The sequence below is a fragment of the Haemaphysalis longicornis genome, unplaced genomic scaffold (genome assembly GCF_048455015.1).
Source record: "Haemaphysalis longicornis isolate Haplotype H1 unplaced genomic scaffold, Haemaphysalis longicornis Haplotype H1 scaffold_3, whole genome shotgun sequence".
NCBI classification, from domain to species: Eukaryota; Metazoa; Arthropoda; class Arachnida; order Ixodida; family Ixodidae; genus Haemaphysalis; species Haemaphysalis longicornis.
This window is the reverse complement of record NW_027526335.1, coordinates 125,364,881-125,380,159: the sequence shown is the minus strand read 5'-3', so window position 1 is coordinate 125,380,159 and position 15,279 is coordinate 125,364,881. Positions and strand designations below refer to the sequence as shown.

At 52.8% G+C, this 15,279-nt stretch overlaps 1 protein-coding gene across 1 annotated transcript; it reads left to right on the top strand.

Annotated features, from left to right (window-relative positions):
• The first annotated feature begins 5,304 nt into the window (after positions 1-5,304).
• On the top strand, positions 5,305-7,020 carry LOC144175422 (solute carrier family 22 member 7-like). Its single transcript, XM_077704500.1, has one exon. It carries the CDS (start codon positions 5,305-5,307, stop codon positions 7,018-7,020), a length of 1,716 nt encoding a protein of 571 aa, XP_077560626.1.
• The last annotated feature ends 8,259 nt before the right edge of the window (positions 7,021-15,279 follow it).

Below are 15,279 nucleotides of genomic sequence, written 5' to 3'. Positions count from 1 at the left end.
TTCTCCCCTGGCGCTCAAAATTCTTTTTCAAAATCCCCCAACCTCCCAGTTGGAGCTGATCTGGACTCCTGCCCACACAGGGCTGGGGGGCAATGAAGCGGTCCACACAGCAGCTCGAGCGCTTACTATCCGAGCAGGGCCTACTCTTGTCCCCCTCCATGGAGCCCAGTCGGCTCGCGACAGCCTATTGAGCTTCCACGATGTCACTGCGCATTACCGCCTCACCCGCCGTCGATACCCGCCTGCTCACCCGCAACTGACTAACGCCGAGGAGCGACTCTGGCGCCTAATGCAAACTAACACATTGCCATGTCGCGCCAGGCTTAATTTAATTTACCCTACTGTGTACCCCTCACCCAATTGCCCTGCATGTGGTGCACACGAGACCATCACACATCTTATGTGGAATTGCCCCAAAGACCCTTTTCCCTTAATGCCCACTGGCGAGCACTGGGAGGAGGCGCTGGGCAGCTCAGACCTGCAGGTTCAGAAGAATCTAACGGAACGAGCGGCCGAGGTCACCGGCAAGATGCAGCAGTCGGTCACCACACCTCAGTAACCCAGAATGTATAAAATAAAGTTTTCTCTCTCTCTCCCTCTTGCCTCGGGTAGCCCCAGGCGCCATGCGGAGCATTGAAGTCTCCCGCTACCACGATGGGGGCTCCCTTGGCCAGAGTCACCGCTTTTGACATGATCGAAGCAAACGCCTGCCGGTTGTCCGACGGCGAGCTGTAGACATTTAGGATGAATACACTGTTTTTGAGCCAGCTGCTGTGGATGATTTCGACCATAGTAACCTCCGCCCTGGTTTTGCCCAGCTATAGTGTGTGCTCCTGGAAGGAGCATTTTCTTGCGATCAAAGTTGCCAAACCCCGCTTCCCCTCCACGCGCACCGAGACGACTCTATAGCCCGGGAAGCTTAACGGATCACCGAGAGTTTCCTGTAAGATAATTACGTGCGGTTTGACCGCCTGCGAAGCGACAAACTGCTGCAGCGGAGCCCTGCGCCTTTTAAAGCTAGCACAGTTCCACTGCCACACGAACAGTTCATTAGTGTTTCCCGCCATGATCACTGTTCTGAATTAGCCACTCCCTTGCCGGGTTTTGTGCTACTGCGCCTGCAGGCGACTGTGCCCTGCTCCGGCCTTTCGAAGACGAGCGTGATGTAGCCAGTGCTGCCTGAGTACTTTCAAGAGACGACATCATTTTCAGTATGGTAGTCATGGTATCAGCAGGTTGTGTAATCGATGGCTGCATGCTTTCCAGAGCCTTGCTGTTGGACTCGGTCTCCATAGGGTCTCCCTCCCCTTCCGGTTGCGAGGCCCTACGTTTACTCGAGCGCGCCTGTGCCTCCCCAGGCGGAGGCATCTGCTGTCTCTCACGCTGCGAGGAGTGAGATTTGCGGAACAACTCAGTCAGCCCTTATCTGTTGAAGCTCTGCCTTTAGGCGAGCGTTCTCTTGGATCAACTTAGCAACCCTGGGGTGTTCCACATGCTCTGGCAATGGAGCCTGCGTTACCTTTGGTGGCGGAGCCGCTTGCTTCCGCTTGACCCGATCCGCCCAGGTAGACTCTTCCTGGATCCGCACCCTGGAGTGAGAGCGCCCCCTGGAATGGCCGCGTCGGCGGCCAGCTGGTGTAACGGAGCGCCCCCTCCTGGGAGCATTGGCGACGCTGGAATCACGTGACCGGCCCTCCTGGGCCAGCTGTTGCTGAGTCTTTTTGATGCGATTTCGGCTCCATCTTCTCCGTCGCACGACGTAAGGAACTTGAAAGCGTCCTTGGCACATTCTGTCCGCCGTGGGATGTGGTCCTCCGCAAAGGGTACATTTCGGCAATCACGGGTGATCTTCGGGTGGAGAGGCGCTTCCACAGCCTCTGCACACCCTCTTGTTGGGGTTGGGGCAGACGTCAGCTCTGTGGTCCAGGCCTCCACACGTTGTTGGGAATGAGCATCCCAGGGAGGTCTCCAAGGTTGTGACTCGCATCCAGCTCGTCACCGATGTTGGGAATCAGTCATCCCGACGCTGTCTCCGCTGTTGGGACTGGGCCCTCTCACCGCAGCCTCCACTGTTTGCGACTGGCCACCCGAGCGCAGTCACCGGTGTAGCGACGTTGTCTTGCTCCGTCCGCTATCGACGTGATGCAGAGCAGAGCGACGAAGTCCTCGAGCCGACGAAGAGTTGAAGTAATATTCATATACAGTTTGTACAGGGTAAGCAAACGTTACATGACTCGCACAAAGGGGACAGCACCCTTTCACTCGGTGCTTCCGAAGAGACTGGCGCTGGAGAGAAGCCGCCGAGGAATACCGACGATGAGAGCCTCCGGGCTTCTTTTATACCCCGGGTAGTTCGTTGGGGCCCCGAGAAGTTCGAATAGCTCCAATCAGGGCTCTCGCTGCCTGAAGTTTGAATTCTGACGAATGGTAGCGAAGCGGTGAGTCAGCTGCGCTGCCAATGGGGAAACGGAGGGTGATGCCCCCGCCGTCTCCGTGACCTCGCCTCCGGGCGTAGCGACATGCCCTTATTTGGTCGTTCTGAGATGCGGGATTTGGCCGCGCCGCAGCGTTCTGAGATGCGGGATTCGGCCGCGCCGCAGCGACGAAAGGGAGAGGCGTGACTCAGCCTCGCTGTCGGTGCGTCGCCTCGTGCAACGCATTTGGGCCAGGCGCTCTGGCACAGCAACGTGTAGCACACGTCTGTTTGGCGCTTGTAGAGCGTGCAGCGGAGCAAGCTGACGCCGCACATGACGTAGTTCGCCAACTTCATGCCGTCGAAAAGCACTACCACTGTGGTGGTTTTCTTGATCCTCTTGGCTTCGAGGGCCTTCGGATTCCGTTGGTTGATGATCATCGTTTGGAGCTGGGCATCACTGATGTCTACGTCCACTCATATGACTCCCATAGAGGTGTTATCGGGGGCCGCTATATATGCCGCCACCTTGTACGATCCTTCTCTTATACGAATCTGTTGGATCCCAGCGTATGCGTTTGCATTCTTCGTCGCCCGTGTGGAAATGACTACAATGTTCTGCGCGACGTTAGGGCAAACGATGTCACCCTCGGTCTCCGCTGGGGCTAGAGCAGCCGCCATGGCGAGTGCTTGTGCGAGCCTAATTTGGCTTACTTTTCTGACGTCAAGTCCGTCCCTCGGCCTGACAATATTGCGTATGTGTTCCCTCGGTAGCCGCGGGAGCCTCGATGCGGCGGCGAGGCGCTTCATCGCGCCTTGAGCGGCTGCCGTGCGGCGGCGTTTGTTCGAGCCCACGTGTGATGCGTTGCCCGCTGAAACTGGCGTTCCTATACGAGCGTTCTTGTTCCTGCCCAGCGATGTCTTCCAACCCGGGCTATTCGCTCCTTCGCGAGAGATTTCCTCTCCCTCCACCTTCTCAACTTCGGGCATGGCGCCCCACTTCGCCGGGTTAGGCCTCAGCCTACCCGCGCACCGCCACCAACGTAAGGCGCCTAGCCCTTTAGGGTAAGCTGAGTCGCGGCGTGGTCCAAGTGAATAGTTCCGATAATTCGCCAGAAGAACCACTCAGCGAAAAAAGTATGGTATCAACGTGGTCCTCAGAAGAAGCGACGACGAGTGATGCACAATTTAGCCACAGGGACCACAAATTTCCGACCGAAAACATTTACAGAAGCGGGGCCGAAGTTTCCACGTCCGCAGACTTTCTGTGGCAATGGAGAGAAAACTGTCCCAGGAGAAGGCGCGCGAGCACTGCGAAGGCGGGAAAATTGAATTGCATTTAACAAACCCCTATTCGATTCATCAAGAGAAAAGTGAGACAGGGAGGGGAAGAGCGTGCGGGGTGGTAGTAAAGAACTGCGCCACAGCCCCTATGGCGAATAACTGCTCTGCACTATACAGTTTTCCCGTTCAGTGGAACTGCTTTAATGTTCCTTTAGGGGCGAAGCACCTTAAAGGAGCCATGAAGACAAAATACAAGTTGGGTTTATTAGAAAGACTGCTTAGTCCCGATAACAATGATACCAATATCATCGCAATCTTCGAACAAATAATGGAGAGATTACAGAAAACGTGTGAAGCAGTCGCGACCCCCTAGCCAATTTTCCGCAACTTTTCCATGACGTCACGGAACCTTGTTTGCGCGATTGGCGGCCGCCTAACTGACCTGTCGCGACGACACATGATTGGACGACTGTAATGGGGCCTCTAGTTCCATTTTACCGCATCACTTGAATGTTAACGTGCCGTTAACGGACTGAAAATTGTTTTATTCTTGGCCCGTATGACGTCATTCTTGCTTATAACACGTCACTGTGGCGCAAAATTTGAAAGTTTTTAAATACTTCTTGCTTTTTTTTTCATTAAAAAACATCTTTTGGGGCTGTAATGAAGCTGAGTGAGAAACTGAATCCTAGTTCTTTGAAATTACACGAAGTTGTATTTTCTCTTCATGGCTCCTTTAAGGCCGAGGCTTGTCCGGCGTCCGGCGTCCGTGCTCACGACACAGCACCGTGTAAATCGAAACATCTGTGGACAAAAGGTTCCCAAAAGGTTAACAAGAGCAAAATAAAAGGTTCAGAAAAGGGTAGAGAGAGAGAGAGAGAGAGAGAGAGAGAGAGAGAGAGAGAGAGAGAGAGAGAGAGAGAGAGAGAGAGAGAGAGAGAGAGAGAGAGAGAGAATGTGTGCTCCTGGAGAGCCGTGCAGCGCATGTGCGAGGAGCATTGGATTGGATTGAATTGTATTTGTATTGGAAACAACGATCCCCAGTGCTTCGCCCACTGGTCATGATTCACTTCGTGGAGATGCGTGAATTTTTTTTAGGTTTTATTTTTAAGCTTGTTTTATTTTAGATTGGTGGAGAGGGCACGGATGGCCAGCACAGTCCAAAACATCCCAGACTCAGGATGCCCCTTACCGGGCGGGTGCCCTAACATCAGCACCTCGACTCAAACGGTTAGAGAGAGAGAGAGGGAGACAGAGAGTGTGTGCTCCTGGAGAGTCGGGCTGCGCATGGCTTTATAATCATTATTCAATGCAATTCATCGTCATTATTCATTTAGTTTCTTCTCATTTAGCACCGATGGTGACGACGTCGACAGGGACCGGCAAGTACTGGCGAACCGGGAGGCATTTACCCTGCACACCTTCCATATATAGTTTCCGTAGGTGGGAGCGTGTCGCTTACCTTTTGTAAGTGCTGCTGCTGATGATGGTGATGATAAAGATTACTATGATGATGGCGACGACTGCGGCAGTTAAACCGCGCGCGGCTCACCTGGGCTCGCGCAACCCCGAGCCGCTGCTGCTGAGGCAAGCTTCGTTCTTCCTGTATGGACTCAGAGGCGTCTGGCTCTCCGCTGGCACACTTCCGCACCCAGTACGACCGTCGGCTGCACAACCTAATCGGGCTGCAGGCACCCAATTCGGTGCTGGTGTTTGGCAACGGGCCCTTCCAGAGGCGCGTGCTCTTCGGAACCCTGGTGTGCCTGCTGGCTACGGTGCTGCACCACATGGCGCTATTGGTGCTTGCGCGACCCGTGGACCACTGGTGCCGACCGCCGCCGGGCTACGAGCACGTGCCGCTCCAAGAGTGGAGGAACCTCAGCCTGCCGCGCCGCGCCGACGGCGGACCCGACCAGTGCGCTCGCTACGAGCCGCCGCTACCCCCTCCCGAAGACTACAACCGAACCGAGGTGCCCTGCGAGGCGTGGGACTACGACCTGAGCCAGGGAGGCCCAACCATCACGAGCCAGTGGGACCTGGTCTGCCACCGGCGACGACTCATGGTCGGGCTCATGGGAACCCAGCTCATAGGCGGCGCGGTCGCTGCGCCCCTGGCGGGACTCGGAGCGGACGTTCTTGGACGCCGGCCCGTGGTCTGCGCCGCGGTCGCGGCCTTCGTGTGTTCTGGCCTGGCCACCTGCCTGGCGCGGTCCCTCTACATGTTCGCGACTCTGCGCTTCACGGCGGCGGCGGCTGCGGGGGCCGTCGAACTGGGCGCCACGCTGATACTCTTCGAGGTGACGCCCCGCGACAGCCGCACGGGCTTCGTGACGCTGGCGCTGTGCGCGGCAGCCATCCTGAGCTCCCTCTGGCTGGCCATGGCCGCTCGATTCACGTACAGCTGGGCGGTGGTGCAGGCGAGCATCATGCTGCCCGCTCTGCTGATGGCCCCCGCCACGTACTGGATGGAGGAGTCTCCGCGCTGGCTCACGGTCACCTGGAAGTTCGCCGAGGCCGAGCAGGTGGTGCTGCGGGCGGCCCGCGTCAACGGGCTCAACCTCTGCGAGCTGGGGCCCCTCTTCCGGGAGGTGGTGAACAACTTCAAGAGCCGCCAGCGCAGCCTGCCGCTCACGTGCACCGTCTGGGCTCTGGTCCGCTCGAGCCACATACGCGCACGCACCATCATCGTGTGCGGCTGCTGGTTCTTCGCCTTCAACGCCGTCGTGATCCTGCGGCCGCAGACCGGTCTGCGAGATTTCACCCCGTCCTCGGCGGTCGTCATGTACGTCACGGGGCCGATCCTAGTCACCCACTACCTTTTCATGAAGACCTGGGGTCGCCGCCGCCTACTGTCGCTCTTGATGGCGCTGCTCTCCGTCCTATCCATTATTATGGCCGTCTTGACAGCCGCGAGCGTCGCCCCCACGCTGCTGCCGACGGGAATCGCGCTCGTGATGATCTGCGTGCTCGTCGTGCTCTGTGTGTACACCATCGAGGTCTTTCCGACGGTGGTGCGGGGAGCGGGGCTCGCGGGGGCCACCTTGAGCGGCCGCCTCGGCGCCCTGGTGGCCGTGGTCGTGAGGAACCTGGTGCGCATCGATGTGGTCCAGTCGGACGTGGTCCACCTCGTGGTCGTGTCGCTGGGCGCACTTTGCTTCGGCCTGCTCGCGCTGCGGCTTCCCGAGACCAGCGTGCAGCGCGTGACGGACACCATCCAGGAGGCGGGGGAAGAGGAGCTCATACGCGTCGAGTCCCTCTTCACCATATTCATTCGCACCCGCAGCCCTCACTGCCCGGCGAAAGCGTCCAGTGAAGGGTCCTGAGTCTCTGGGGATCGGAGCAGCCAGAATAGGGCCCGACAAGCTACAGAACGATAGGCGGTATACCCTTCATTTGCTTCAGATTGGCTTACGACTCGAACGTTTCGCGTGGTGCTACGGGCATCTCAATATGGATATATGGTGCTGTGTAGTTTTGTGCCAGTCTTTATGGCAACCAACAACTTTCGATGGATCAGCAGCAGCAAGTTCGTTGTTATTTGTGAAGACTTGAACACAGTTGTTCTTTTCCAAACTTTTTTTTTTTTGCTTCAGGCACAATAACACGCCATTTGATATCCTCGCGGGGTATCTATGTGATTTCGGTAGTATCTGTCACATCACAGTGCAAAAAACGCTGCAAGTGTCAGAGCACAGGCTATTTGCTTCCTCCGTAGTTAGTATAAACACGTATATTTCATATGTCTGACACGTATATTTCATATACGAAGACTATGCAGACTGGTGAAAGTCGACGTATTTCACGCTTTCTAGCTCTCACGCGTGCTACTACGCCCGTATGCGTGTGTGTACGCGCATGTTTGTGTGCGTGTGTTCACTGCGAGCGTATTAGGGCTGGGCATCGGTTTAAAATATTAATCTTATTAATCGGTTGTGTGCGTATTTGTGTGCGTGTGCGTGCGTGTGCATCTGCGTGTGGGCGCGCGTGCGTGTCTGCGTGTGTGTATGTGTAAGTATGCGTGTGCATGTGCGTACGTGTGTGTGCATGAGCAGGGGTGGATCTTTTTTTTTAAATGCGAATGCATTTATTAGCCGGGGGTTGTCTTGCTCCGTTGGCTGGCGTGCGCCTGCATTCCTCCAGCGCGAGCGCACGTGAACGCGCGCCTCGTAGTTCAGCCTTCGTCGTCGTCGTCGTCGTCGTAAACCTCCAGCGCGAGCGCACGTGAGCGCGCGCCTCGTAGTTCTGCCTTCGTCGTCGTCGTCGTCGTAAATGCGAATGCATTTCTTAGTCGGGGGTTGTCGGGCTCCGTCGGCGTGCGCCCGCAGGTGTTATCTCTCCGCGCTCCTCCTCGCCCCTAGCAACAGCTGTGGCGCGCCTAGCAACCGGAGCAGGTGGTAGCTCGGGCGGGAGTAGCGGAGGGCAAGGGGAGAGGAGGAGCGCGCTCGGGCGTGTGAGGGCGCTCGCATCGCGGAGCTCAAGGCTCTGCGGAGCTCGGGCGGAGTAGCGGAGAGTGAGTGGAGAGGAGGAGCACGCTCGGGCTTGTGAGGGCGCTCGCATCGCGGAGCTCGGCGGGAGAGAGAGCTCGCGCGCGGGGCAGGCGTGTTGCGCGGGTCTCTCTCTCCTCTCCGCGTACCCTCTCTCCGCTCGCTGCGCTCGGAAAATGTATATAAATGCAGTGGAGCGCATGCCTCTCTCCGTTACTGCTTGCCGCAGCGCACTCATCGGTGCACCCAATGCATTCGCATTTCCGCACTATCCCCTTCGGGGAGGTGGGAGGAGTTTTTTTCTTTATTGCCTGCTTGGCGACAACACAACGCGCACTGCTCAGTACACAAATTAGTAGCTCCAGCCACCAATCGGCTGAAGTGAGCGGCTTAAAACATCTTAAATTGCGCTAGAACATCCAGAACGGGTAACCACTCAGGTTCTTCCGTCATGACTCGATAAACTTCTCTTACATAAGCTACGCTTTCAATGAAGTACTCTCGCACTGTGCGAGCATCCTCTTCGGCATTTTGAATCGCCATGCGAGTTTTCCACATAGAATGCAGACTAAGTGCCATGAACATATCATAGGGCACGCCTCCATCATTGTTTACGGGCAAAAAGCGAATGCCATAAGGCGTTAATGGTAAGTCTTTTTTCAGGGTTCGTTGGAGGATGTCCCAGTGAAACACCGCACCCCAACAGTCCAGAAAGGTGTGCTCAATTGTTTCCAGCTTTTGGCATAATCTACAGTTAAGTGTCCATGGGTGTACATATAGTCCTTTTTCCTGCAGCCAGGGTTTTACCGGTAGCGTGCCGCTATAATGTTTAAAGAAGAAAGATTTAACAGATGAACGTACTGGCATTTGTTTTACTCTTTTTAGATCTTTTCCTGAACCCACTGCATATAACTGACGATAAACCGGAACACGCAGACACACATCGATTATATCTTTGTACAAACGTTTCCGCGGTACACTACTCAAATACTCCGACGAAAACCTAACCCTTAAAATCCTAAAAGCATCCACCACTTCGCGCAAAAACCCACGCACACGTACACATCGCATTTCAGAAGTTGAAACTACATAGTCTGGAATAACATCACGTAGTCGGACTTGTACCACAGTACGTAGAAAGCAATCTCTCTGATATCTCAGAAACATAAACCTAGAAACTATTTGTCGGATAAACAAATGTGCCAGTCCCAATCTACCACTTCTCACTGAGCGAAACAAATTAGTTCGACTCATGCGCTCCCAACTTGAGCCCCACAAAAACACCGCTGGGAACTGAAAAGCAAGGCAGTAAAGATTACGACCTAACTTTCTTGCTGTCAATGCCAAAGTGAAGTGATGATGACAGAGCATGCATGGAGGCGCCGATCAGTTTTCAGGAGATAAATAAAGCCATCGACGAATTATCCATAGGGAAGTCACCGGGGCCAGATGGATTGGGAACCGAGTTTTACAAGTTCTTCAAAGAAGATATAGCAGTCCTAAAACTGATGATCCTGAAAAGCTGTCGGCGGTACAGTCGTATCGGCCAATCAGCTTCATAGGTCGGCAAAACAGAAAGAACTCACTCAAACTCAATCACAATTTTTTTCATTCATGCTGTACACAATCAAACTCAGACTCAAAAAGTTCGTCTGTTCACAAAATCACTCGTACTCACTCATCAAATACTCATTTGTAATCGTACTCACTTGTACTCAAACTCATTTGTCCTCACGAGTATTCGTACTCAATCTGTACTCATGAGTACTGAATCTGTACTCATGAGTACTCAATGAGTACTACTGCTCATGAGTACTACTCATGAGTACTACTCATTTTTCACTCATGAGTACTACTCATTCTGCACTCATGAGTACTCAATCTGTACTCATGAGTACTCAATTTGTATTACTCACGAATAATCAACTTATCTGCACTGTTAGCTAGGTCGTAGCTCGAATGAAAGACAAAGTAGAAAAAAATAAATTGTTTAATTGATTAGAGAAACACAGGTTACATATAAATCAGGACAGAGGAAGAAAACGTCTGATGCGGTGCACTGTCGTTGGGCGACTTACTGCGCGAAGGCAAGTACATGTGAGAAAGCGAAACGGAAGGTAAGCACTCGCGTTTCGTCTGGTGTCTCCTCCTGTTCTCAGGCCGGGTCGGGCTCAGGGGAGCTCGGGGGTTGTCGGTGCAGCCGTGGCCGTAAACTGCGTTTTTCTGCGTGTCTTCGGGTGGCAGCTTTTGTCGTCCGTTTTCTTGTTTGCACTACTGTTTGCACTACTGTACTCAGGAGTGCATATACTCAAGAGTGCAAGCACTTGCAAAAACAGTATTCATGAGTATTGTACTCATGAGTGCTATGTACTCATGAGTACTGTGTACTCATGAGTGCTGTGTATTAATGAGTACTGTGTACTCATGAGTACTGTGTACTCATGAGTACTCATACTCATTAGTACTCAAACTCATGAGTACTCATACTCATGAATACTGTACTCATGAGTACTCATACTCATGAGTAGTGTACTCATGAGTACTGTACTCACGAGTAGTGGACTTACCCCTATACTCACTCGTCATCGTACTCACTGTTTTTTTCTGGGTGTGTGATCACTCATCATCGTACTCACTCGTGAGTTTGAGTACAAATGAGTACAAATGAGTGTACTCACGAGTGAGTACGCCGACCTATGATCAGCTTACCGAATATTGATTACAAAATTTTCATGAAGGTTTTGTCCAGAAGATTGCCAGGAGTAATAAAAAACAATTGTTGGAACCCATCAAATATGTGGAATTCAGGGACGATCTATTTTTACCGATATTCATGTCGCAAGAAGTGTATTAGAGTGTTGCGACGCTCTAGGGGGCCACGTGGCGATGATCCAAATTGATTTGCAGAAGGCCTCTGACCGTGTTGCGCATAACATTCTTTTCTCAGTGCTAGAACACGTTAACATAGGATCCGTCATCCTCGAAGGGGTAAAGGTGTCGTACACTCAGTGCTCAGCTAGTTTTATTGTAAACAAAAAAGTGGGACGAGGTTTTGATATACTGTCGTCGGTGAGGCAGGGGTGCCCCTTGAGTCCCTCGTTGTTTGCGATTTATCTTGAACCATTTTGTTTAAAGATTCTTCAAAATGAAAATATGCATGGATTCCGTTTGCACTGCAGTGAAGTTGAAATTTTGTCATATGCCGATGACATCGCTGTTTTTTGTAGTGATAGAAAAAGTGTGAGTGAGGTGGTGAACGATCTAAAGCGATTTTGCGAGTTGTCTGCCAGTGCAGTTAACTGGAACAAGTGCATAGGATTTTGGCATGGTGACTGGCAAAGTAGGCCAGTGTTTTTCGAGAACATGCCTTGGACGACAACTCCAGCCAGGTATCTGGGCATCCCACTTGAAAACTACCAGGACGCTAGAGAGTACTGGGACGGATAAACTGATACAGTTAGAGAGAAATTAACACAATGGGGGGGGGGGGAGAGATCTGTCAATGTTTGCCTGTGCATCAGTGTGTAATGTGTTTGCTGTTGCCAAGGTATGGTACGTCCTACATGTGATTTGTATGTCAAGAAGGAACATCCAAAGGCTGCACAGAGCAGGGGCGGATCCAAGTGCCTACTTTGAGGAGGAGGGACGCGTTCCGTAATGCTGACGGGAGGCAGGGATGAGGGCGCAACCAACCAAAATATCATTTGTTCCCCATTGCCCGCAAAGTGCTTTTTAAGTGCAGAGCACTTTAGAGGCTCGCCTTGTCGTTGTAGCTCGCTGTAACGCTCGATGTCAAGCGACCGCCGGAAGCAGGCGGCGCAGGGAGATAACGGACCCAAATAGAGCTCGGCGTCATAAAGTTTCTCAAGTTAGTGAGAAACTCTATGGCTGCGGGTGACCGACGCCGTTCCGAATGCGAATCGAAAATTAAGCGTGTAACAGCATTTTAGCAGCAGAAGTGTGTCCAAAGATGCTCTATTTAGTCACACTAGTCATGCCTAGCCTTCAAAGGTAATCTGCAAACATAATCTTTACCAGGAGCACATGGTGGGGGATCCCATTGCTCACAGGCGCCGTATCATCCATAGTGTGGTTTCGATGCTTGTTTTGTAGCGTGAGCTACACTGGCCGAGGTTGAGCAGTTTCGCGTTGCTCCTGGAGAGCCGTGCTGCGCATGCGCGAGGAGCAGTGACGCACACGCAGAACGTTGCTCGCTGCCCGGCGTCTCTCACACACCCCACGCGTCCAGCATCTTCGCCGACCTCCGTTCCGCATGTGGCAGCCCGGTCCACTCGATGATCATGCGAGGGGAGGCCGTGTGTGGAAACCGATGGCTCGTGCGTCGCAGCAACACCGGCGTGCGCCTGTGGTACCAGCTTAGCTCTGGGGCGATTGGTGACGCTGCGCCGGAGCCGCTTGATAAATTCACATGTGTCGCACAATGCGTATACCGTGTGTGTGTCATTGAAGTAGCAGTAAGCATGATAATCAAGCTAATCTCAGACAACCAGGAAAGCTAAGAATAACCAGCTGAACCTTAGCTCACGCTACGCATATCCTGGCATAGCCAAGCCAAGCCACTGCTAATTTTTTGTGGTTCCCTTAAACGAATTCTGAGCTCTATGCTGTATGCGTGATTAGCCTGACGCATGCGCTTGGCGTCTTAGGTGTTGGCGCCTTCGCGTTTTTGCCCTTTAATACGAAACCATCGGGGGCTAGATGTACACATCTTTGCTGTCAAAGTCTCCTGCCTTTGAAGCATGAGGCGTTCAGCGCGAGGCGTTGAGTGTCCTGGTGTTGTTCTCCTAGTAGGCGTTTTTGTCCACGGATATGAAACCGTTTGGGGAGGGGGGAAGGAAGAGGTATAAGGCTTTGCTGTAAAAACTAGTCATTCCAAGTTTCACTCAGCTAATTGGCTAGGAAGTATTGTCAACCGCAAATTACATGCAAACAAACGTGTTTTGTTTTGTGCACTCGCTGGACTGGGCCCAGCTTCGCTGGTCATGCTTCTTCACACAGTGGAAGGGCACTGATTTTTTGCCCACATGCTCTCGCAATAAACCCAGCCCTGTCGGCGGTCACCGCAAAACGCCTGTGTTGATGCGCTACTTTTGTATCCTCCCCCCGCCGCTCCCTTGACTTCTTTTTTCCTTTGTTATTTTGTATCTCCGTCGACAGTTTTATTCGCATTATTTAGCTTGTTAGCATCTCTACCAAGCGTCGGCCAACCCCTCTCTGAAGGTATGAGCACCATTGCGAAAGAGAAAAGGAATATGGGGCTTGATCGCTTCCCTGTCGATATAGCTTCCGCTGCCACTAGCCTTGTTCTCACGGAGAGCGCAGGAAAGCGCCAGTTGTAGTTGTGATGATGTTAATGATGACCCACAAGAAATACGCGCAACCATCAGCTGTTCTGGACAAAAAAATGCGTTTGTTAAAACATTCAACTGAATTTCTTCCTCCACGTAGCACCACCAGAATGTTTGGAGGAAAAGCAAGAAGGCAGAAAGAAGGGACATGATGATCGTAAGCCGAAATGGTCATCGTAAGGTGAAATGCTACATGCACTACCGGTGGATAGGACGAGATGCTTACGTGCGTAGTTGGTCACTTTAACGAAGTTACAAAAGCAGCGAAATATCAACTTTGACGAGATTCAGGAAATTACACCGTGAAGGCTAACTGAAACAACAAATACGAAATGATTAAACACAAAAAGAAAAGTAGAAGAAGAGGGCGGGCGTTTCGGGCTCGGACGAACGCGCGGCCAGCCCCGGGTAGAAACAGGGAAGGCGTTGGCACCAGCGGCCGGTGTGAATCTTCCCGGGAAAGAAAGGACCCCGCCCCCGTTGAGGACGTAGGCAGCGTCGACGGCGCGGACCCCGAGGAAGTTTCACGGGGTGAGGAGGGCTCGTTCGCTCACGTCTACTGCAGCGTCACCGCCAAGCTCGTGAGGGTATGTAAAACGTAGGCAATATTCCGTTCCGAAATTGTAACCCGGCACCCATCCCAAACGGGTAGCATTCCCATTACGAGCCGGAATGTCGATCTTGTGTTTTGTTCCGTGTACTGTTGGGCGATCATTGAAGGGCTTGCGGAGTTCTTGAAGCGCCTGATGGGAGTTTGTGAGAAGTCGAATACGTGGAGGCCGCGGAGTTCAATCATCATCATCATCACCAGCCTATCTACAACCACTGCAGGGCAAGGGCCTCTCCCGTTATTCTCCAATTATCCCGGTCCTTCGCTTACTGCGACTAATTTATCCCCGCAAACTGCTTGATTTGATCTGCCCATCTAACTTTCTGCCACGCTTGCCTTCTCTAGGGATCCACTCTATTACCCTTCATGACCAACGGTTATCTTGCCTTCGCATTACATGCCCTGCCCACGTCCATTTCTTCTACTCAATTTCTACTATGTCACAATACGTTGCAATAGTGCAAGCCAAATGGTTCATTGCGCTGAGGATATCTGGAGTTCGAAGGGGGATAAGTGGTGAGCGTGGCGAGTGAGCGGACCGTCCGGTCGAGCTGGGAAGCGCCAGGCCAGGCACCTATTGGAAGGAGAAAGCTGGCGTACGTGGAAATGTGAAGTTCATCTGGCAATTTTGTCGAGAGGACGCGTTGAAGTGCTTTCTCGTGGGCAACAGGTCGGATACGGGGAATACCGGTTCGTTTGTGGGGCAGCGACCAAGGGGAGGGGGGGAAGTGCAAGGTGACGGAAGTGTCAGTACATTACGTAAATACGTAAGTCCCAGGCGGACAGTGAAGTCCCCTGTGTAGTTAATGTCCGCCGAAGGTCATGTTGTACGAGGGTTCCGCGAGGAGTTCTTCCATGGGAGGGATAGAATCTGAGCAGCCGGTTCAAGACCACCAAGCCAGAGCATGGCCCGATAAAGGACCGCTAAGTGTTTATTGTTTGGTCGAGGATAGGCTATAGGCCGGAGCGCCATAAATGAGACGACCGACAGATACCCGCACGACAGGACGTGAGACACGCTGATCGATGAATACTGCCAGAGTCCTTCAAAAGCATTGAATGACTCTGGTGCTGCGAACTTATTCTAAAATCGAGTGATTAAGTGCAACATTAGCTTCC

Coding starts and splice junctions, on each gene's coding strand:
- LOC144175422 (XM_077704500.1), top strand. CDS start 5,305: ATGGACTCAGAGGCGTCTGGCTCTCCGCTGGCACACTTCCGCACCCAG.